This window comes from Mobula hypostoma, chromosome 2, assembly GCF_963921235.1.
Source record: "Mobula hypostoma chromosome 2, sMobHyp1.1, whole genome shotgun sequence".
Taxonomy (NCBI): Eukaryota; Metazoa; Chordata; class Chondrichthyes; order Myliobatiformes; family Myliobatidae; genus Mobula; species Mobula hypostoma.
In genome coordinates this window covers 95630674-95656079 of record NC_086098.1, presented here as the reverse complement: position 1 = coordinate 95656079, position 25406 = coordinate 95630674, and the positions used below count along the sequence as shown (strand labels likewise).

General features: G+C 41.0%; 1 protein-coding gene across 12 annotated transcripts in view; it reads right to left on the bottom strand.

Annotated features, from left to right (window-relative positions):
* The window catches only part of adgrb3 (adhesion G protein-coupled receptor B3), an 835097-nt gene that overhangs the window by 53321 nt on the left and 756370 nt on the right, over positions 1–25406 (bottom strand). For 10 of the 12 annotated variants that reach the window (XM_063040268.1, XM_063040274.1, XM_063040272.1 and 7 more), the window contains 3 exons: positions 25054–25149; positions 16056–16095; positions 5589–5678 (listed from right to left, as the gene is read on the bottom strand). In XM_063040268.1, the coding sequence (XP_062896338.1) occupies positions 5589–5678; positions 16056–16095; positions 25054–25149 (226 nt within the window). The remainder of the gene's footprint in view (positions 1–5588; positions 5679–16055; positions 16096–25053; positions 25150–25406) is intronic. The other 2 variants (XM_063040273.1, XM_063040276.1) reach the window with 1 other exon arrangement.

Sequence of the window (25406 nt, the reverse complement as noted above, 5' to 3'; positions counted from 1 at the left end):
TCTGCCCATCATGTCCATGCTAGAATCAGGTTTATCATCACTGACATATGCTGAGAAACTTGTTGCTTTGTGGCAGCATTACAGTCCAATTCATTAAAAGAACTAAGTTACAATAAGAAATATAAAATTTAGATGACTAGTGCAAAAGAAGAGCCTTATGGGTTCGTGGACCATTCAGTAATCTGATGGCTTTTGACCAACGTTGACTATCTGTATTAATTTAACAGCACTTGGTCCATAGCCTTCTATGCGTTTCAGATTCAAGTGCTTGTCCTTCTCAGGTTGTGCCTTCTGGAGTCCCATCACCACTAAACTTCCTACCCCCTAACCAAAGCGTGTGTTTTCCAGTTTTGGGATCTCTGCTGTGGGGAAAAGTTTCTTTCTATTTATCCACTTTATGCCTCTACTTCCTCAAGTGTGGTGATCAAAACTGTATACAGTACCCCAGCTGTGGCCAAACTTCCTGCTTCTATGCTTTATGTTTAGTGAAGGCAAGCACCCTATATGTGTTCATCACCACCTTATATGCGCTGCCACTTTCAGAAATCCATGGACTTACACCCTATTTCTCAACACTCCCTTGGACCCTCCTATTCATGGTGTTGTCCTACCCCTAATAGATCTCCAAAAGAGCAACAGCTCAGAATTGCCAGGATTAAATTCCATCTGCCACTGCTCTGCTCTTCTTATCAACTGATTAATATTGTCATGTTAGCTAAGACTGCACTTTCCATGTACCTCTAAACTTGTTAATCATATCTTCGACATTCACATCCACATTGTTACTATATATCAAATAGTAAGGAACCCTGCAACAATCACTGTGGTGAACCACTGGTCCAACCTTCCACCTCCTTTAAACAGACCAATTTATCAACTTGCCTTGGATTCTGTGGTCTCTAACTGTTTGAATCAATCTCCCTTTAGACCCTGTGGAAAGCCTTAATGAGGTCCATGAACACAGTATTAACTAGACTCTCCCCATCAACACATTTTGTTATTTCTTCAAAAAATTCAGGATCAAACCCTAATAAAATCGTGCTATCTTTGATTAATGCCTGCCTTGTCAAATCTAGATTAATATTGCCGCTCATAAGTTTATCCAATAACTTGACTGATGTGAGATCCACAGGCTTGTAGCCGCGTGGTTCATTCCTGCTGCCTTGCTTGAAGATAGGAACCACCTTCCTGAATGCCACATTACAGGAAAGATATAATTGCTAACAGAGGATTCAGGGAAGATTCATCAGGATGTTGCCGGGATTGGAAGATTTTTGTCATATGGAGAGGATGGATAAGTTGGACTTATTTTCACTGGAGTGAAGGAAGCTGAGGGGTGACCTTATAAATGTATATAAGATTATGAGAGGTAGAGGGGGCATAATAGTCAAACCTTTTTCCCCATCTTCACAGTATTGTTTTTGGGGTGGTTGATAATCTGGAATCAGCTGCCAGCACAGGAGGTGGAATCAGACACAAATACTATAGATGAATACAGTCCTAATGTGGGTGAATAGGAAAAGTGTAGATGGGCAAAAAGGCTGGCACAGAAGTGGTGGGTTAGGTGACTCATTTCTGTGTTTTATGACTCTGTCCTCCAGCCATCAGCTACCTCACAATGTGACCAGCAAAGGCTTTATAAAATCTGTCAGGGCTCAGTAATCTCCTTGTTTGCATCCCTTGGCAGTTGAATATGTCCAATCAAACCCTGGCAATTTATTTGCCTTTTTCAGTCCTCTAATTCACTTAACATCGCTTCCTTTTTAATGATAATTTCACCATCCCTTCTCCAAGTAGAATGCCCTTTTTAGTGAATGCAGAAGAGAAAGATTCATGTGAAACTGAAGCCAAGTCCTCCAGTTCTGCACAGAGTTTGTCATTTTGGTCCATAATGGACCCTCCCTTTTCACTTGTTATTCTTTTTTTTAAAAATCCTTAAAATGCTTTGGGATTTCCCTAATCTTGGCCTCTGGTGATACTCCATATCCCCATTTAAATTTTTAAAGACCTTCCCTTACTATTTCTGAAGGGCCTCCTTAGTTTTTAGCTCTTCATCAGCTGTGTAGATCTTTTTGTCTTTATTAAGCCTTTGATATCCTGAGATGTGCAGGATACTTGGACTTGCTGTCTGTATCTTTCAGTCTTGTGGGAATATGTTAGCCCTGAACTCTCATTATTTTGTTTTCGAATGGCTCCCATTTGTCCACTGTCTACTTGGCTGATTTGTGATTTTTTTCTTCTACATTTGACTGCAACTTTCACTCAACTTTACACCTGATCTGTGTCCTGTTCGACTGCTAAATTACTTTAGGTCTTCCTCAGCAATACTGGTAAACCCGCTAGTAGAACTGTTGGACCTTTATCAGTTCAAGTGCAACCTGTTTAATATATAGTTCCACCTTCACCAAAAATGGCCCCACAACCTAAAATCTAGAGTTCACCATTCTATACCATAAAGTCAGGCCTGCTGGTGGCACAGTGAAATCGGTGCCAAACTCTGGAGCGAAGGTTCCCGAGTTCAAATTGAGCCACCCCTGAGCATGCTTTCCACCCGTGGCGGGTTGAGTGTCGAGCTAGCCACACGGCCTCGTAAAAAATACAAGGGCCGAGTCAGGAACGTTCATAACGTGACCCGGTTAATCCTGACACCACGTGCCAGACAAGAATGGCTGAATGTCTGGTACAACACGCTCAAAAAAAAACAAACAAACCATAAAGTCACCCATTTATCTGACCTATATTTCTATATTCACTATCCTCCTATTCTTACACTCTTTGGAATGGGAGAATAATGGGACACATTACTTTGCAAGTAATCCAGAGATTACAACCTTAGAGGTCCTGCTCTTTCATCTGCCATCTGGTTTAAGCATTTTGGTTTATTATTGTACCAAGATGCAATGCAAAACTTGTCTTGCCTGCTGTTTATAGGCACATTACAGATCCATCATGACATAGTCCAATGAGCTAGAATAAGGTGAAACAGTAACAATGCAAAATAAAGCATAAAAGCTACCAAAAGTGCAGGTAACAGTAAAGTGCAAGGTCATAATGAGGTAGCTTGTGAGGCCAAAAGCCCATCCTATCATTCAAGAGGTCTCATAAGAGTAGGATAATACAATTCAATGCACTGTGCAATGCTCTGATCTTTTGTAAGATTTCATCCTTCTTTTGATTCAAAACATTTGTTCTAGTATGGGCCACGAACTCTGACTATATACTCTCCTGCTTTGGAATCCCCTGCACCTTTTCTGTGACTTTGTTCACCCTGACAACAGAGAGGCAACACCTCATACTGGATTTACACCTATTGCAGCAAAGCACCTCTCTCTTCAGTTCACTATCAAGTCCCCTGCTACTCATACACTCAACTCTTGGCTCCTTCCTGCTTGTGCAGCTGAGCTGGAAGGAATAGTGTATATAAAAAAAACATTTAAAAATTACATAATTTGAAAAAGTACGAGTGCAAGATTAAAAATATGAAAAATCCATGTAAACACCCACATGGATTGAAAAATGGAAGATACATTACGCTTCCAGCAAAACCAGTTATACTCCAGGGTACTTTTACTTTCTGTATACCTTGAACTTCACTGTGCGTACATTGTTCCAAAGCAAATCACTAATTTATTTCTATTTTCCCACAGAATCTTTCAGTGTTAATTAACCCCACTGCTGCAGATCCAACATATGCCAAAACCACCACAGATTACTTAAATAAACCTCATCACTTCTAAATTGATATTATGACCTTCACCTCAAAAATGAGATATATACAGATTGATATATATACTGCACATTTTTATCACTAATAATATAATTCAATTTCTATTTCAGATTGAAATCAATTTCTTTCCAAATACACTATGCAATGGTGGCCCATTAGAGACATAGATAACAATTTCATCTTTAGAAATTCATCCCTCGTAGTTACCCCAAACCCAATCCACTGTATTATATCCTACACTGCCTCTAAAATTTATTACCTTACATTCAATGGAACTGAATTTCAGAGGCAGACCACATGCAGATGCGAGAAGTAATGAAATTAGTGCTACTTGGCAGGGATTAATTTCAAGACATGGCTTTGTAATTTTATCTTTTGGGACAAATGTCTTGATCCTCACAGTCTAGGTGAGGCTTTTTTTAACTGCACAGCAAAACTGCGCACTTGCACTGAATGGTCCACGTCAACAGCACAGAATGAAGTATATTTCCTTTCAGGAACAGCAAGCCTTCGCGCACTAACCCCAAGCTGATTTTGCACTTTTAAGACATTTAGCACAAGTAAACAATCTAAATATCAGCAACATGCACAAATTGCTGGAGATCTCAGCAAGTCAGGCAGCATCTATGGAGGGGTATAAATATTTAACATTTCAGGCCAAGACCTTTCATCAACTGTTTATTCCACTCCATAGATACTGCCTGACTTGCTGAATGGCTCCAGTATTTATGTGTATTGCTCAAGATTTCCAGCATCTGCAGAATGTCTTGAATTTAAATATCAGTCTTTACTACAATTTTCCAAAATCCACATTTCAAATATAATGTTAACTCCATGAAATAAACAAAGTTTTACATAAACACAATTTTTTCCTTACTCTCAAAATAGGATTGCTTTGGTTTATTATAAAATTCCTATAACATTTACTGAAGTAGAGCTTCAATCTTCTCTAGAATGAATTAAATTGCCGACAGTCCAACTATAAGCTCGAGAAAGATTGAGAATAGTATTCATCTCAAGGCTATTTGGCAACCAGCTTTCCCTTGCACTTCCTGCCACATCAGACCTGTGTTACCCTGTTAACTGTGGTTCTAACAAAATAAATACATAAATATTTTTAGTTTCTTGACACATTTAACTGATGAATTTTTGGTATTTTAAATGCTGCAATTTATTGTACTAAATTGACAAAAATACTACACTTACAAACTTCCAAATAATAATAGCCTGTGCTAAATCCCTTTCCATGCCTTCCATCAAGACAGTGCTAAATCCCTTCCATACCAGATAGTAAGGAGGAGTGAGTACACAGGATTGGAAAAAGCTGCACAGGGTTGCGAACTCAGCCAACTCCATCATGGGCATTAGCATCAAGGACTTCTTCAAAAGGCGATGCCTCAAAGAGTCGACAGCCATTATTAAGGAACCCCCATCAGCCAGGACATGCCCTCTTCTCATTGCTACCATCAGGGAAGAGGTGAAACACACACTCAACATTTTAGGAACAGCTTCTTCCCCTCCATCAGATTTCTGAAAGGACATTTAATCAACCTATGAATGTTACCTCACTATTTTTGTGTTTATTGTTTTCAATTAAAATAGCAGACAGGAGAGTTCCAAACCAGAGAAAATCATGGAATGATATACAGGAAAATACCTCTTCAGTTCATTATGCCTGCTTCTGCTAATTGAGGATAACCATTAATCCTCCTTCCCTGTTCTTTTCCAACATCTCTGCTAATTTTCCATCTAATATTCCAATCCCCTTCTGAAAGTTCCTATTGACAGTAACGAGACAACAAGACAACAGGAAACAAAAAAAAAGCACCAAGTCCACAAACCAAACAGAACTCAAGATCACCTGTGTTTGGATACTTAGGCATCATTTTAGTATGGCCAGTTCTACATAAGCTCTTGATCTGGGGTGGTCGATGATGCTGTTCAAGATGATCTTTGGTTTGACATATCCAAAATAAAAGAAATAATACTGTCATCAATACCAAATGATTTCATCCAAGCAACCCTCCTACCCTCCAATAAGTAAAATAGCCATTTAAAAAGAGTCCAAACTCTTGAGGAAATGGAAAGAGATGGATTAAATCTATCAAAACCTTCTTAAATCGTCATGAACAACTTTGTTAAGGAAAGTGCTCTCCACAGCTGTTAGTTGAGGTCCCTGATGTGAATTAACAGCATCAGAGATGCAAATACATGTTTGAACTAGGTTCAGGACTAAGAGGATGTTGTGATTAAAAGTTCTGCAGCTGGAGTTTTCAACATCTGTAGATTTCTGATTTAATCATTCAGATAAATTTATTTAAATACAGCTTGGCAAAGGCACAATGCAATTCATTTATTCATACCTTTTCTCAAAGCTAACTCCTTAGGATTCAGTATTCTCTGAATCACATTTGGATAATGTTAACAGTTTCAAAACAAAGACCAAAAGGAAATAAGAAGCCCTATGTGGTAGTGCTGGACCTGCTTTGAGAATTAAAAATGTATTCTGGGCTTTAGACTTTGTTCTTCTGAGGGGGAAGCTGAGGCACATTGGAACGGAGGAAACCTTACTGACAGTACACCTGAGAGAGAAGATATGTGCTCTTATTCCGACAGATCCTTCCCTTAGACAAATCAGCTTACCTCCTCAGGAAGAATGCAAATATCAAATGCAAAGCACCCACAGACGCTCACAAAATGGGGTGGCTCGATGACAGAACAGTTTGTGGTGCTGTCTCACAGCTCCAGCTCGATCCTGAACCTCAGGTGCTATCAGTGTGGGGTCTGCACATTCTACCTGTGACCATGGCGGTTTCCTCCAGGAGCTCGGGCTTCCTCCCAAAACTACAAGATGTGCTAATTGGTTAACTGTGGGTTCTAGGTAAATCACACCCAAAGCAGGTTCACGGCAAGGTAATCAAAGGGGAATTGAAGGCATCTGTGTGAGGAAGTGTAAGTTAAAGGGCTACATGGAAGTATGAAGGGGAATGTGAGTGATGGTTTGCTCCCCCAGGAACAGACACAGACTGAATGGTTTCCTCTGTACCACAAAGAACTAAGTAGCTGAGTACTTGCATTCCTGCTGAAATAATAGCAAAACTCAACCTCAAGAGATTCAGCCGATGCTGGAAATCTTGAGCAAAAGGTGCTGAGGGACCTCAGAATGTCATGCAGCATCTATGGAGAGGAATAAACAGTCAACATTTCAGACCAAGACCCTTCATCGTGACCGGAAAGGAAGTGGGAAGAAACCAGACTAAGAAGGGGGGATGAGCAGAAGGAGCACAACAGAAAAGTGAACAGCTAAAAGTACTCCGTGAAAGTGGAAGAGGGCTGACTCCAATCAAGTACTGAAAATGAATAAACATTGTGCTGGAAAAATCAACCCCATCTACATTCTCCACCATCCATATAATAATCAGCTCAGGCTGCAGAGAATGCATACTGAAGTAGTACCTGACCTTTGCTATGCTCTGAGCTGTCCTAATGTTGTTAAGCTTCTGCAAAAGGCTGCAGTGTTGCGTTTTGGATTCTTGCCATGACATTTACACATTACTTAGAAGTGCACCTCTGAGGTTACCTTTCATTTGTAAATCTTAATATGAGAATTTATATCATGAATTCTGATTTAATGTGGCTAATGCAGCCGTCTCCTGATGTATTCCCATTAAAAAACAATTGTTAAAAGATATTGTATCCTAGTCCTTTATTTACAGGCAAATTTAAAACAAACAAATTCAATTTGTCTGGCACTTCAGACAATAATATACAGTCTAATGATCTCTAATGGCTAGCTCCTATTTTCAAATTTTTCATCTAGAATTTCTCAGGATTCTGCTTCATATCAAGGACACTACAGTCACTTAGGGCTCTGATCACTTGTGCTAAAGCCCATTCTCCTGGTTTGCTTTGGCCCAGCTCAGCTGGAATTTCTACAGCGGTCCTACTTGTGAAAATTTTCTGGCTTTGTATCAAAATAATGCAGGAGATCAGGAAGGACTTGTAGAGATCTGATCCCTAAATACTGGACGGCAACTGTCAATCGTGGGGTACAGGCTAATCTTCCATTACGCCAAACATTCCCACTGGTGACAGGAAGTGAATTGCCTGTTTGTTCTGTCCATGGTTGGGCCAGGAGAGGTGGTAACAGTGGGAAGGGACAAATCTCCACTGGAGAAGAGTGACTTACCACAGATCAGCTACCAGGGACAAGGGAAGCTTGTGGTTCTGATGTGGACAATGAACAACCTTGGCAGGGAATGATACTAAGGTTCCTGAAGAGAAATACTTCTTAACCACAAACATTTTGGGACTTCATTTGGGCAGGGGGTGGGGGGGGGAGTGGAACCAAAAAGGAAACATTCTGCAAATCAATATTTGGTCTGGATTCTAACACTTAGAGTATGTACTGGGAGAAACATTTCAGCCCATGGTGTCTCTGCCAGTATTAGCCCATATTCCATGGGAAGGTTTGGATTGGTTTTCAACAATGATCTGAGGAAGGACCTGTTTTCTTCAATAGTTTCTTCCAGCACCATGGTTTGGACATCTACCTCAAGGATTCATATCATCTGAGCTAAATCCTCTAATTCACTGCTATGGTCAGGCAGGGGGACAGAAGTCCAAAATTCCATATTATTCAGTTTGGCAACAGCTAGATCCTACAACCATCAGTTCTTGAACTAGCCGGCACAACTCTATTCCAGCAATGTAACACTACAGATCACTTCTTGCAATAACATGTACTTGTTTCCAACTGTGGTGTTTGCATTTTTGTCTTGTTATGGTCAATCTTTTCCTTCACTCTCTTATATACTTTATGTATAGTGTGTGAATTGTCCGACTCTGTAGGTCTGTGGTGCTGCTGATAACTGTACCTCACCGCACATGTGAATACAACAATAAACTCAACTTTGCTTGCAATTCCAGTGATTCTGGTAAGGCTTGCTAATCTACCCTGTACTTTAAGTCTCTGCTAGGCTTGGGGCTCAAGGTGCCATAACTCTGGCTGAGTCCCGTACACAGTATGTGCTAAATGGCTTTTCCACCACTTCAGGAGAGAAAGAAGACATTTGCAGCTGGGACTTAGTTGTGAAACAAATGAGAGTTGGTGGATGTACGGTCAGGTTTTGGTATAACCAATTCAGGGGTAATTATGGTAGTAAAGAAGACCATGCAGCCCATCAAGTCTATGATGGATCCCAGAGCAACCTGATACATCTTATTCCCCAATTTTTTCTTTCAAACCATTAGCACTCACATGTCTGTCAATTCCCCAGTGAATCTCCCAACAGACACCAAGACTCGGGATAATTTAGAGCAGACAATCAACTTTCCAAACTGCACATCTCTGGAATGTGGGAGGAATCTGGATCACCCAGGAAACCCACCCGGTCACAGGCAGAATGTGTAAACTTGGAATAAAAGAGAATGAGAGGTGACTTGATAGAAGTATACAAAATGATAAAAGGCATAGCCGTAGACTTTTTTTTCCACAGGGCAGAAATAGCTACTGCGAGGTGGCATAGTTTTAAGGTGAATGGAGGAAAGTATAAGGGGGATATCAGAGATAAGTACTTTACACAGTTCCCAGTTAGTGGTGGTAGTAGAGGCAGATACATTAGGGGCGTTTAAGAAGCTCTTAGATAGGCAGATGGATGATAGGAAAATGGAGGGCTATGTAAGAGGAAAGGGCTAGGTTGATCTTAGAGTTTGTTAAAAGCCCAGCACAAAATTTCCAGTTGAAGACCCTGTCCTGTGCTATAATGTTCTGTGTTCCATGTTCCACACAGACAGGATGGGAGGTAGGGATTTAAGGTGGATTACTGGACCTGTGTGCCAGGATCTCTATCTACTGTGTGAATGAGCTGCCCTTGCAGCCGTAGGAATTGCAATTGCTCAATTGGACCAAGAGTCAAGCCCAAGGTCAATAAATGAGCTTGGGCTTAGGAAAGTGGGTGGTCATAGGCTCAGGCTAGTGACCTGCTGCTGTGGTAGACCATAGGGGTGGATCAGCAGTTGGACAGAGAGTGGGGTGGTTAGGAGGCTTAGTGGGGGTGGGGGGGAATATGTGTGTTTACATGTAATTGAAAAATCAAGTAAATGGTGTGTAGGTATGTTTCTTCCCACACTATTGCATCCCACCTTAGAGTTACAGTATACTGACAACCAAGAAGGAAACCAGCAGAGTTTGCTGTCTACCCAACCCTGCCCATTTCAACAAACACTGCATTTGTTTACAGAAATGAGCCACACAGCCCGATGTACAATGTGTGCAGAATGTCCAATCCATCATCACTTCAGTAATGATATACTACATAATATTCAATCTCTGTCACTTGGAAGTCCTGTCTTGTAAATGATTATGCCTCAAAGTGGGAAACCATAAAAGGTCACAGCCTTTCAGGCTCAATAGCAGATATTGCTCATGCATGCATTAATATAGGTACCAAGGCCTGCTTATGCTGTGCTGATGGTGAAACAAAGCAGGAAAGCTACAGAGACAGGAAAGGTATGATCTATGACTACAATTATAATGATCATCAGATCTCTATTTCTTTTCCTGCCATTTTAATGGTAATTTAGTTGCTTCTTGCTTCACTTGGCTGATGAACCCTTTAATCTTCCTGCTCTACAGGACTCATTTTCATTTGTCTCGTCTCTGGTAAGATCTTAAGAAAAGTAACAAAAAGTAAATTTTTCAGCCCCTCGAGCCTGCCCCTAATATGATAGTGACTAAATTTTACAATGTCCACTTTCCTGCTCTGTATCAGTTTCTCTTGATTATCTTAAAGCCTGACCTGCATTGATCAGAGACTGCAATAACCACAAAGTTGTTTACTTGGACAATCAGAAGGCTTTTGACAAGGTGCCACACACAAAGTTGCTAAGCACACTTAGAGCCCATGATATTAGAGGAAAGATACTAGCATAGATAGAACATTGGCTGACAAGTAGAAGGCAAAGAGTGGGAATAAAAGGGGCCTTTTCTAGTCCCAGTGACTAGTGGTGTTCTACAGGGGTTGGTGTTGTGACCTCTTCTCTTCACATTATATGTCAATGATCTGGATGTTGGAATTGATGGCTTTGTGGCCAAGTTTGTGGATAAAATGAAGATAGATGGAGGGACATGCAGTGCTGAGGAAGCAGGGAGTGTGCAGAAGTACTTCGAGAGATGAAATAGTGTAGGGAAGTGTAGTCATGGACTTTGGAAGAAGGAATGAAAGGGTTAATGTATGAGGCATGCTTAATGGCTCTGGGCCTGGAGGGGGAAATCTCACTGAAATTTATTGAATATTGAAAGGCCTAGATAGAGTGGATGTGGAGAGATTACCATAGAAACTACAGCACAGAAACAGGCCTTTTGGCCCTTCTTGGCTGTGCCGAACCATTTTCTGCCTAGTCCCACTGACCTGCACACGGACCATATCCCTCCATACACCTCCCATCCATGTATCTGTCCAATTTATTCTTAAATGTTAAAAAAGAACCTGCATTTACCACCTCATCTGGCAGCTCATTCCATACTCCCACCACTCTCTGTGTGAAGAAGCCCCCCATAATGTTCCCTTTAAACTTTTCCCCCCTCACCCTTAACCCATGTCCTCTGGTTTTTTTCTCCCCTTGCCTCAGTGGAAAAAGCCTGCTTGCATTCACTCTATTCTGTACCCATCATAACTTTATATACCTCTATCAAATCTCCCCTCATTCTTCTACGCTCCAGGGAATAAAGTCCTAACCTATAGTCCTTTCTCTGTAACTGAGTTTCTCAAGTCCCGGCAACATCCTTGTAAACCTTCTCTGCACTCTTTCAACCTTATTTACATCCTTCCAGTAATCTGGTGACCAAAACTGAACACAATACTCCAGATTCAGCCTCACCAATGCCTTATACAACCTCATCATAACATTCCAGCTCTTATACTCAGTACTTTGGTTAATAAAGGCCAATGTACCAAAAGCTCTCTTTATGACCCTATCTACTTGTGACGCCACTTTTAGGGAATTTTGTATCTGTATTCCCAGATCCCTCTGTTCCACTGCACTCCTCAGTGCCTTACCATTAACCCTGTATGTTCTACCTTGGTTTGTCCTTCCAACGTACAATACCTCACACTTGTCTGTATTAAACTCCATCTGCCATTTTTCAGCCCATTTTTCCAGCTGGTCCAAGTCCCTCTGCAGGCTCTGAAAACCTTCCTCACTGTCTACTACACCTCCAATCTTTGTATCATCAGCAAATTTGCTGATCCAATTTACCACATAATCATCCAGATCATTGATATAGATGACAAATGACAATGGGCCCAGCACTGATCCCTGTGGCACACCACTAGTCACAGGCCTCCACTCAGAGAAGCAATTCTCTACTACCACTCTTTGGCTTCTTCCATCGAGCCAATGTCTAATCCAATTTACCACCTCTCCATGTATACCTAGCAACTGAATTTTTCTAACTAACCTCCCATGCGGGACCTTGTCAAAGGCCTTACTGAAATCCATGTAGACAATATCCACTGCCTTCCCTTCATCCACTTTCCTGGTAACCTCCTCGAAAAACTCCAACAGATTGGTCAAACATGACCTACCACGCACAAAGCCATGTTGACTCTCCCTAACAAGTCCCTGTCTATCCAAATGCTTGTAGATTCTGTCTCTTAGTACTCCCTCCAATAACTTACCTACTACCGACGTTAAACTCACCAGCCTATAATTTCCCGGATTACTTTTCGATCCTTTTTTAAACGGAACAACATGAGTCACTCTCCAATCCTCCAGCACCGCACCCGTAGACAGCGACATTTTAAATATTTCTGCCAGGACCCCTTCGGATTGTTTCCTAAGTGTTGAATCTAGGACCAGAAGTCACAGCCTCAGAATTGAGGGATGTCCATTAGAATAGAGATGAGGAAAAAGTTCTTTAGCCAGATGGTGGTGAATCTATGAAATTCATTGCAACAGATGGCTGTGCAGGCCAAGTCACTGGGTTTATTTAAGGTGGAGTTTAATAGGGTCTTGATCAGTAAGGGGATCAAACGTTACAGGGCAAAGGCAGGAAAATGAGGGCGAGGGATAATAAATCAGCCATGATGAAATGGCAAAGTACACTCTATGGACAAATTGCCTAATATTGCTCCTATGCCTTATGGTCTAAGATAGGCCGTGGGGGGCCAGAGAATTGCAGACATTCACAGCCTGACTCATCTCAGTCCCAAGTCTCTGATCTCTAATGTTCTCTACCTCTAGATCTCCACTTAAGAAGACTGTTACTCAGTGTCAATCTTGTTCAACATCTCAGAATTGTAAATGTTGTTTGGATAAACCTCTTAACAGGTAAGAGCATTGCAATGTGCAGTTACCTTCACACAATGTTGCTGTGTATGACCATACTGTGTGAAGGTATTTACACCCTCTTCATGCATGCTGTTGATTGACCACTGTGAACATACTGCTGATAATGCCAACCACTGGCTGAGCACTGCTGCAAAGAATTGGTGTGTTCAGTGTTTAGTACCAGTGAACATGGGAATTCAGAGCTGGCAGAGGTGCAAACGACCGTTGCAAGTACTGGCAGAAGTTCCTGAACTCATTCTCTTGTTGGGGAATGGCACAATGTAGAAGAGTTGGCCCCCTGTTGAATTACACTTTGGAGGAAATGGTGGAAATGGAAAGGAGCACATATGAGTCCTTTTTCCAGCAAATGTCAAGAAAGCCAGTGTGAGGTGAGGGAGGTCGTTGTGAAGAGTTCAGTCTTATAGACCTGACTGATATTTGTTTGTCTCACAGTCAAGGAATCTGCAGGCACTGCCACCACTAACTGCAACAGTGGTATGCAGTGGTGGTTTCAGTGGCACTGGCAGAATGGATGCCTGTGAGTGAAGGAATTATTACCATGGCTGGGACTCTGGGCACTGACTTGCTGCACATGGTCACACCCTCTACTGCTCAAGTTGTCATTCCACCATACAAGAATACAGCCAAACAAAACTTTTCTCTGGGGCCAAGATGCAAAACCTAGTACCAACAGCACAAGGCACATGTAAGATATCAATAAAATACAGTCACACAAAAAAATAGTCCAAGTCCCCGAGTCCAAGAATGCTGCAGCAGTCTGCTGTCGAACGTAATACTATCTGTCTTCTGCCAAGTGAACTCGGGCGGGGGGGCGGGGGGGGTGGAAGCACCAACTCCAGCATAGATGCCACGCCACACTGCCTCTGCCACTCCAGCGGAGCACCAGACTTCGATGCCTCCCCTGGGTGACTGTAAACAGGCAACACCGCGGCTTGAGGCCATGCAGGTCCTCCACCATCTGTCCCTGCTGTTTGCTAATAAACCAATGAACTGGACTTACAACATTCCACACCACAAATGACCAACAGGGTCTTGCGATCACAAGAAAAGTGATTAAGATGATCACTCACTATAACTTAAGGGATAGGAATCCCTTTTCTTGTCCAGGACAGACACCATTACATCCTCAACAATGTGACACTCTACATGAGCCAAACAACAGATTCATTCAGTAGAAGTCCAACATGTCGCCTAGATCTCAACAGACAGCTCAATCAGACTGTTAAGAAACTAGCCATATTCAGCTTCACCGCATAAATAGAATCTTTTAACTGCTCCCTCATTTAAGGCACCACTCAAACTTTGGCCTAAGAATGATTAGGGGAAAAAATTAAAAGGGGACACGAGGGACAGATTTTTCACCCAGAGGGTGGCTGGTGAATGGAGTGAGTAGCCAAAGGTGCTGGTTGAAGCAGGTACACTGGTAAAGTAAGCAGGCTCATGGAACACAGTCAGCATGGACTGGATGGGCTGAAGGGCCTGTTTCCGTGCTGTATCGCTTTATGGTGCATTGGTAAGATTACCCATCATCACTGCTACCTGGTGGATGGTGTGCACACTGACATTTTTGCTCCCACCATTGCTAGGCACAGGCATGAAATGCGAGACTATGGTGGTGAAAAGATGGAGTACAAGGACAGGAACCTGAGAGAGAAGGATTGATGAGCAGTAGCATAAGATCTGAGTAAGGCCACTGGCACCGGAGAATCCATAAGGCAGGAGAATGATGGGACTAGGTCATGACCGGATAAGGGTAGTTGCATGCTAGATGTCCATATCCATTTACCCATTACACCCCTCACCACCTCCCCCCGCCCCCCGAAAATTGAGCAAATTCCCTCAGGTAAAATGTGGGCACTTTCTAACATAAGTATTCACAGCACCATGAGCAGAGCATTCGTACTGATATTTAAATTTCCTTGTTAGTTTTGGTTGAAGGTCATGGAACTTGCAGTGGGATTTTCCCTCAGAAGACACATTAGGATCTAACTTCTTTGAGATCTACTTCATTTAAACCCCACTTCACAATAAAGAGGTTTGACTCCAGAAACAAAAAAGTTTTAAAGCTCCAACTTGTTTCTCTGAACAAGACTTCAGAAGTGAGGAGCACTAGGACATAAATGACAATGTGGATATTGATGCCATTGCCTTGTTATAGTCTCAGCGAGTGGTGCTGTCCTCTACTATGGCCCTAATGTCCCTTCTTCTGGGTTTATGCTGCAGGTGTCAGCAGTTGTAATGGGAACTGGTGGGAATGCCATCACTGTCTTCCTCCCCTAGCGCTGTATGTGCCCATAAGACCAGGCAGCAAGCGGAGGTTCCTCACCATTGGTTTTGTCTCAGAAAATAATTCCTGCAGAACATAAACAGAAACTTCCTCTCAACTGGCCCTAACCCTTCTGTACTTCCTTGGGTTCCTAAAGCATGATTAAGCCATTGGACGAACATCAACACATCTCACCTTTCTCCAAGTCTCAACAGCTGACCTCATTGTGATATACCCACCATTGTAACTCCCTGCCAACACCACCTGCTTGAAAATTCCTTGAAAAGGCAGAGTTAAACAACTAATTAAAATGTTTGTAAGATCATGTTGCATTTCAATGTTGTGAAAACTGTAACAGAATGTATACTACACACAGGGCAACTTTCAACCCCGTTATGTTAAGTATGGGTCAAGGATGAGGGCAGGTGTCAAAGCTGGAACTCTGGCCTTTGCCCAGGCATAGAACTCACTGTGGTATCTCATCCAAGGCTCCTATATTGGCTTAGTACATGATAACAGTTGTCAAGTTTGCCTCATGTTCTACAGCACACTTAATTTTTCCACTGAGATCAAAGAGGAAGGAAATGGTTGAGACAAATTTGGCTAGATGTAAGTTGAGCAGACACTGTCAGCTTTATACTGGCAACTGAAATGGATGTCCCCTATCAAGGTTTATTAAACAGAGATAATTAACCTGCCAGTTCTTACCTGACCGACATGCTATGTCCACATCCTTTTCAAAGTCTGTCTGTTTAGAGTAAAGCAGAAAAAATCTATTAAACATCAAATGACAATGATTAAATACAAAGAACATGCATAGGTTTCTATAAAAAGATAACTAATTTGATTCAGCTTAACTCACAATGAACCTAAATTTTTAGTTTCAGACTATTTACAACCTTTTTAACATGTTATACGTATTTTCAGTAGGTTATTAATGGGATTGAAACCAAAGGAAAGTAAAATGGAAATATGGAGGATAATGGTAACTTCAGATGATAGCTCATTCTTCTGCTCCGAATGACATGGCTCTTCATATTACAACCATTGTCATATGACACAGACAAATATAGCTAGCAAATTCATTCAACCTGCAATCTGAAAGATGATATAGCACACCTGGAACTAACAATGGATAACTTAGAACAAGAACAGGATCACCTTTTAATCAAATGAAGAGAACTATTCAATTAGATTATTCTATAGGTCAAATGCATGGCAAATTCACAACTAAAACAGCACAAAACAATCCAAAGGATAAATGAGATTGAGCTGTTTAAATGAAAGCACCAATTAAACAGCTCAATATAAGCCTCTTGGAACAATAGATCCTTGTACAAATGGAAGAAATTAAATTCAATAGATTGGAAAGTAGCTGAAATCTCGACATTTGTCTTAAAGGAATGTCTTTTGCAAATTACTTGTATTTCCATTATGACATTTTAAAACATTTTAAAAGTACTTTTGTGGGTCATTGTTGCTATGAACTTGGGTCAAGGACTGGACCAATTATTAGAGCTCCAAGCCTGGCTTTTGCTAATATTTGGATAGATTTTCTGCTGCAAAATGGGTCTTATTCAATGGTCCCATTGCCTCACTTTGTTGAAGTTAATCTTCCTATGGTTATTATTTTAATTGTTTTCCTTTAGTTCAGAAGAAAAACAAATGCAATTTGTGAAAACAAATTTGCTGGTTAATTTACACTCAGTGGCCACTTTATTAGGTACACCTATACGATAATACAAATGTCTAATCACCCAATCATGTGGCAACAACTCGATGCATAAAAGCATGCAGACATGGTCAAGAGGTTCATTTGTTGCCGGACAGGATGGTTTGAGTATCTCAGAACCTGCTGATCTCCTGGGAGTTTCATGCACAAAGGTCTCCAGAGCTTACAGAGAATGGTGTGAGAAACAAATTACATTCAGTGAGTGGCAGTTCTGTTGGAGAAAATGCCTTGTTAATGAGAAAGTTCAGAAGAAAATGGCCAGACCAGTTCAAGCTGACAGTAACTCAAATAACCACGCGTTATAACAGTAGTGTGCAGAAGAGCATCTCTTTATGCATAACACTCCGAACCTTGAAGTGGATAGGCTACAGCAGCAGAAGACAATGGGCATAGAGAAGTGGTACCTATTAAAGTGGCCACTGTGTGTACAGTGCACTGCAGCTAGTTACCACATTCCTGCTGTCAAGTGGAATAATATTTATTTTTGTGACACTAAATTCCCTGGTGTTTTTTACAAACGTTTGTATTTGCAATTCAGAAGGAGGCAAAATATTCCACATCAAGAGTCCATACCCCAAAATGGTCAGGTGGCATTTAAGAGTAGATTGGGTAGTTACCCAGAACAGTGATGGCAAAAGGTCACAAGAACTGGTATACTGTTGACAGTATAAACCGGGTTCAAATGGCAATTATTTGTCCTCTTGGAGTAGAATTTTCTGGTTGAGAAAAGCACAAATCTGTCTAAGGGTAGGAGATCAGGTAATGCAGCTAGTTACACCTGCATTAGGAGGTCCCTTAGTGCCATGTGAAAGCCCTTGAGGTTGTCTCCCATTCTACCACTCTCCTATGGGAGGAGAGGTTGTTTTCTAATTACTGCCCTCTTAGCTGAGATCAAGTGCTCAAAAGCAAACTTACAGAAGACACATTCAGAATCACAGGCTATCATGGCAAGTTGGCTGTACTTTCAATGATCAAGAGGAGAGACTTCTACATTCAAGAGACATTTGGTAAATGGATGGAAGGGTATAGAGGTCTAGGGTCCGGGTGCAGGTTGATGGGATTCGGCAGATTAATAGTTCAACACAGAACAGATGGGCTGAAGGGCCTGTTTCTGTGTTGTAGTGCCCTGTGATCCCATGACTCTATTTAGTGGGATGGCAAATAGCAGTCCAGCTGATAGAATGATCCACTCTCAACAATGTTGTCAAGATGAAAAGTTTTATGTTCAACATCTGCGAATAATTCTTCTCAACTTGTCCTGACACAGGCAGCCAGTAATAGAAAGATACTTCTAAATGTTTTTCACTGCTGAATAAGTGAGGTTTATGACTAATATGGCTGAAGAAGATGCAAACTGATATGAACAGCTATGACCCTACAACCATCAGGCTCCTGAAACAGCATGGATAACTTCACTCACCACAACTCTAAACTGACTCTACAACCTATAGACTCACTTTCAAGGGCTCTTTACAACTCATTTTTCGTCATAGCACAATGTGTCTTCTTTTGCACATTGTTTGTTTGTCAGTCTTAGTCCATGTTTAGTTTTTTTGTAAATTTTATCGTATATCATTACTTTCCTGTAAATGCCTGCAAGGAAACAAGTTTCAAGATAGTGTATGGTAACCTATATGAAGTTTGATACTAAATTTTACCTTGACTTCGATGTATCATCAACGATGTTAACTCTGTTTCCCTCTCTTTAGATGCTGTTTGGCCTGCTGTGTTGCCAGCATCCTTCTGCTTTACATCCAGTAATTATCTTAGGGATTTAAATACCTGCTGATGTTCGCAAAAGGGAATGTGAGGTGGATGAGGGACTTTAAAGCTGCCAGATCTCGGTAAGGAGTGATACTGCGTGGTCAGTACGCGCAATATCAAAGCAGCAATTGTATTGAACAGTTCATTTAGAGTCATTTCAATTAAAATTGAGGGAGTGCTGTGCTGTTGGGTAAAATAGTATGTTTCAGCCAGACATATGAAAATTCCATGGTACTATTCAAAAATGGCATCAGATTTTTATGTAGAGGTACTGCACGGTTCAGGCCTTTTGGGCCCAACGAGCCCAATTACACCCATGTGACCAACTAAACTTGCACTGTACTAGCACAACGCTAATGCCGCCGTAAATCTAATGTTCAAACAAATACTTAACTCTCAGTAATCATAATTGTAAAAGATCAATTAACTATTTATTTTAGTGCTACTTGTGAAACCTGTGTGTGTGTGTGTGTGTGTGTGTGCATGCACTAACACAAGCATTCAGAATATTGTAAACAAATCACAAACAAGAGAAAATCTATAGATGCTGGAAATCTGAGCAACACACACAAAATGCAGGACGAACTCAGCAGGCCAGGCAGCATCCATGGAAAAAGTACAGTTGACGTTTCGGGCCAAAACCCTGGAGGACTAGTACTGTGCTGTAATATTCTACGTCCTATGCCTGCAGATAATGAACACTGAGATGACCTGAACATGAATGGCTCTTTCAATTTTGTGCTTAATGTTCCGTGTTTTCGCTCTTAATTCTTGTTGCCACTTGTGCAATTTGCACGTGGGGGGGGGGTTTGATTTTTTTTTTCTTTATACGGGTTCCATAGTTTTCTTTGTTTTGTGCCTGTCTGTGGGGGAAGACAAATCTCTGAGTTGTATACTGTATACAATCTTTGATAATCAACATACTTTGAATCTATCTATAAACCAATTGCAACTGCACTGACAATTGAAAACACTTTGGGATATTCCAGGGAAGCAAAAGCCATGCTAAAATTAATATACTTCCTTGCTTTACTCGAATCCCTGAACAGAGACTGCATTAGTTTTCAAAATATATGCCACCGATCATATGGTGGGCATTCACTTTATCGTGCAGGTCTATTACTATCAGGATATGAGCACAACCCTTGCAATCACTGAACGTAAACACTGAAGCTGAATTCAGTCTCTAAATGTCACATTTTAATTATTTTAGAGCGATGGTAGTTAACATTAAAGTAATATACACTAGACATCTTGCCTTCTTTCAAAATCAAACAATGACAGGGTTGAGCTTTTTGCAGCACATAAAGGCATGCCAGCTGATTGTACAGTTCAGATATCCGCTTTGGCATCAGGACACTTGGGAATGGCAGTAAATCAATGATTTATAAAGACAACCAAAACATAACACAAATGAACAGAAGAGATTTCTGGAGCTTGTAGATATGCCTGATGTGTTATCTCCTTCTGTCTTTGACCTACTATCAATGCTCTCTTCTCTCACAGAAAGAGACGCTCTCAGCTGATACTGTGTATTTCATTTGGCACTGATAAAACCTGCGGGAACAGATTACTTCCCCAACCTCTGAGCTGGGATGTGTGAATGTTCCAGGAAGAAAGCAGAAGTGCCTAACAGGAGAAAAGTAACCAAATGAATTTTTTTAAAAATGGTGGGCATGAGGTGATGTACATTAATACAAAGTGGGTTGGAATATGACAATACATTCATGTTTGAGAACAGAAATAGAATCAGAGAAAGACTGAACGCAGATACTGGTCATTTGTTCCACTGAACCTGCAACTATATGAGTCAGGTACCTTCTGAGTTCCTCCAGTATTTTGTGTGTTGCTTTAGGTATTCAATTTACTTGGCTCCCTTTCTTTATATCTAAAGGCTCAAAGATTTCCTTTTTTGATTTTTATCTAATTTATTTTTGTTAGTTACTATTGAATCTCCTTTTCCCATCCTCTGAGACAGTGCATTCACAAACATAATAACTTGCTGTGCAAATAATATATCCAAACAATCTTACTGCATTTACATTGTACAAGTACTTCACAATTTTGAATCGTCTTAAAACTCCCTGCTCTAAGGACAGCTCCAGCTGCTCAGTCTGTTTGCAATCTTGCACATTAATCAGAATTTGAAAGTTCTCTTAACTTTACATATGAATTGCGAGGGAATCTGTCTCCATTGAGGTGCTGATTTTCTCTCTCTATTTAAATACTGCACAATTTCTATTGTCTTGGCCTGGATGAGGACACTTCAATTTGTGTATTAAGAACAGAAAATCCCAGAAATATATACCAGGTCAAGGAGCATCAGTGAAAAGAGAATTGACATAGATGTTTAGGTTGATGAACTCTCACCAGTGGTCCTGAAACATTGAATCTGCATCTTTCCCCTTCGACACCACCTGACCAGATGAGTACTTTCAGCACTTGTGACCAGATTTCCAGTTTTCAGCATCTGCAATATTTTATTTTCCGATTTCCATGTTACTACTCTGTGAGGGTGAGTTACATCTTGTTCGAGAGGATAAGAATATAAAAACATGGATGTAATGCTAAGGTTTTATAAGGCATTGGTCAGACGACACTTGGAGTATTGTGAGTAGTTTTGGGCCCCTTATCTAAGAAAAGATGTGCTGGCAAATGAAAAGGTTCACAAGCATGAATCCAGGAATGAAAGGCTAAATGTTTGAGGAATGCTTGATGGCTCTGTGCCTGTACTCCCTGGAATTTAGAACAAAGCGTCGTGATCTCATAGAATATTGAATGGCCTCAACAGAGTGGATGTGAAGAGGATGTTTCCTATGATAGGGGAGTCTAGGACCAGAGGGTACAGCCTCAGGATAGAGAGATGAGCAGGAATTTCTTTAGACAGAAGGTAGTGAATCTATGGAATTCATTGTGGTTGTAGACAGCAAATCATTGGGTATATTTTGATAGGTTCTTGACAGTCAGGGTGGCAAAGGTTATGCCAGGAGAATGGGGTTGAGAGAAATAATAAATCAGGCATGATGGAACAGCATGGAAACTTGATGGGCCAAATGGCCTAATTCTGCTCCTATGTCTTGTGGTTTATTGCTACTGCAAGCATAGAGCCAACATCTAGGATTAGACCACAGGTCCACTTATTTAATAAGCTGTATAGCTCTCCCAGACGAAGTCTACAGTATACTCTATGACCCATCATAGGTCTGTAAGTCAATATTAGGCAGTAATGAGCATGTATATTTTCTGAATGAATTCTTTGTCAACTCCAAAGTGGCATGAAATGCATGTTCCAGCAATTCCCTTTGGACAGTCATTTTACTGCAAATATTCAAACTTTACTTCACATTAAGCACTTGGCACAGCGTATAACAAGTTTAATGGTATTGCAGTTACTATCATTAACTGCTATGAGTTAACAAGTAATGAATCAGTGCTCTCCAGAGTGTTTGGAGATTGTTTTGGCCAATACAAATCACTCGACCAATACTGAAAGGCAGATTATTCAGATGCTTACCTTATTACTGTGTAGGTTCAAATTAGTCAAAAGATAATTTTACACCAGTTACCATACATGATTCCATGGTAGTAAAGTGCTTTGAAATGTCCCCACATCCTGGAAGAGGGTAGTCCTTTTGTATTCTACTCTGGGAATGGTTCATGGCCCGACTGTTATCTGAATATAATCTGCACCATGTCACAAAGCACTCAGTACATTGTACAAAATAGTGCTGTGGACTGAATTACTTGGCATGATCATGGCTTGAACCTGATTCCTTCTCAGCACTGATCCTTATTTATCATAAACTCACCTTTTGCATTTCTCCCCTCTTCAAAATGAAATTAAACAGAGCACCTCCTTTACTCCTGCTCCAAAGATGCTTTTCAAAGGGGTACAAGGACTTGGGAATGAGAAGGACTACAGTTCATTAATTAACTTTGCTGCTCAACATTTTTAACATGTTTAGCATTTACCCTGTATTCAAATACTGTCCAGAGATTACAGCTCACAAACTATATATCAGCCCTAGAACAAATACAGTCCAAATGCACCAGATTTGGACACTGCAAATTGTGGAGTGTGGTGTGTGGGGGAGAGGGGCAGGAGGTTTTGGGGAAGATGAAAGAGAAGGTGGGGAGAAGGAAATGGGACGTGCATGACTGGTGTAAATGGGTGTCTTTCTGGTCGTGTGGGCTCAACGGACAGAAGTGTGTGCTTCTGTGCTGCATTCCTCCATGATTAATGATACCAGAGTGATTGCTGCATCTTGCTTGTACTCTTTTGAATCCATACAACCAAGCACCTAACTGAGATTGTCAAAAGACCTAATTGAGGCACTTCAGCATTAAAAGGTTCAACATAAATAGTATTCGGGAGAAAGATACTCACAGCTTATCAGTTTGTGAATTGCTGTATGTTAGTGTTGATGTTTGCACATATTCAATGGTGAAACTGCTAGATTATGACGCTCCATGAAAGTTAATCAAAGTGGTATTGTAAATATGGAAACAACAGCTTTATATATTGGGCCAAGGTTTTGGTGCTCGCTGTTGGGCTCACCATCTGAAGGTCATGGGTTCGAGTATTGGCCAAGGCAGCATGTTGTGTCTTTGAGCAAGGCACTTAACCACACACTGCTCCAGTCCACCCAGCTGAAAATGGGTATTGGCAAATGCTGGGGGTTAACCTTGTGATAGACTGGTGTCCTATCCGGGGGAGAGAGTCTCGTACTCCCAGTCGCTTCACGCCACAGAAACCGGCATAAGCACCGGCCTGATGGGCCACAAGGCTCGGGACAGACTTTAACTTTGAATTATTTCTTCAGCTTGAAGTCAAAATGGCTGAGCAGTGTTTAGCTTTGTAATTAGTCATGTTTCAGTGTCTGGCTCACAGCCCATTAGCAGTAGATATGAACCAAACCCAAAAGAGATATTCAGGTCTCAAAGATTTGTTAGCCTTTAAGCAATGCGTAGGTAGCAATTACTGCCAATCAACCTTTCTGGCATTGGAAATTATTACAATCACATAGTTTTAATTCTTTAGACTTTGAATTTTCAGGGAGATTTAAAAAATTGCAGATTTAAAATTTTATCTTTTCTTATTTTTCAATTGGGTCTTCAGATTCTAATCATTCTTCTCCTCTCCTTCTGATATAAAATTTAGTTACTCCACAGTTTTTGCACTAGTAATTTCTTAACACCAATTTAATAATGAATATCTTGCTCACAAGGGCCAGGACTTGGCCCAGATACCGAGTTCTCCACTGCATCATTATCAACACACTTTCTCAACAGCACAGTTTGAGGGACATGTCTGGCATATTGGTAGACATTAATTGATACTCTACTCCATCAACACATAAGGCAAACATATATTTTTATACAAATGCTGGAAACAAAATAACTGAGAGTTCTCCCGTGAGTTGGTGTTTCCATTGTGTTTTAGATCAGTAATTTTTCTACGCCTGAAAGGAAAGAAAATGCAAGATCACGTCAGAAGTATATCTTGCTTGAGGCACCCTTTACCCCTACAACTCCCTTGCATTAAGTTTGCTTGCTGTAAAGAGTTCCCATTTTGAAAAATTTTGTGTATCCTCATGTCATCTGTTTGCCAAATAATAATAAAAAGGTCAATTTAACCAAATTAATTTATTATCTATTTACAGATACAGTGCAGCGTAGGCCCTCTGGCCCTTTGAGGTGCACTGCTGTGCAACCTCCAACAACCTCGATTTAACCTTAACATAGTCATGGGACTAATTAACCTGCCCGGCATGCCTTTGGACAATGGGAGGAAACCAGAGCATCCAGGGAAAAAACAACGCCTTCTATAGGGAGGACGTACAGACTCCTTATAGATGATGCCGGAATTGAACTCTGAACTCCGCTCTGAGTTGTAATAGCGTCACGCTAACCACTACGCCACCATGGCTCCCAATTTTACCCCTTTCCACACATTAAAAATGGAGGTAGTTTTAACTTGAAGGTCCATCTTCTGCTACACTGAATACAACAGAGCATAAAACTGTGTCAGGGTAAAGAGGTAATGCTACCTGAATTAACCTGTGGGTCAGGTTAAAATTCTTTCCAACCTGGGTCTAGAACAGGTTCACAACCTGGGATCCGTGGACACCTCGGTTAATGGTAGGGGTCCATGGCATAAAAAAGGTTGGGAACCCCTGGCCTAGAATAAAGAAAGAAACTGGTACTAACCATAATCCGAGCATGACCATTTGGGAAAGTGCCAGCCGTATCCCCGGCTATCGGATCTTGGCAGTTCCTCAGCCGACATCTAACGGCATCTTGAACCTGTTCAGCAGAAAAGCAGCTATAAGTTGATGAGTAAGCAGTAATGAACACTGAGCATGCTGGAAGTTCAGTAAGGTTATTCTGTACTATAATTGATTTACATTCAATGTAACAGACATAATAATGTTTAAGTTAGACTTGCACCGATATGTCATTTTATTGACAGTGCAAGAAACGGGAAAAAACATAGAACCATAGAACATTACAGCACAGAAACAGGCCTTTTGGTCCTTCTCGGCTGTACCAAACCATTTTTC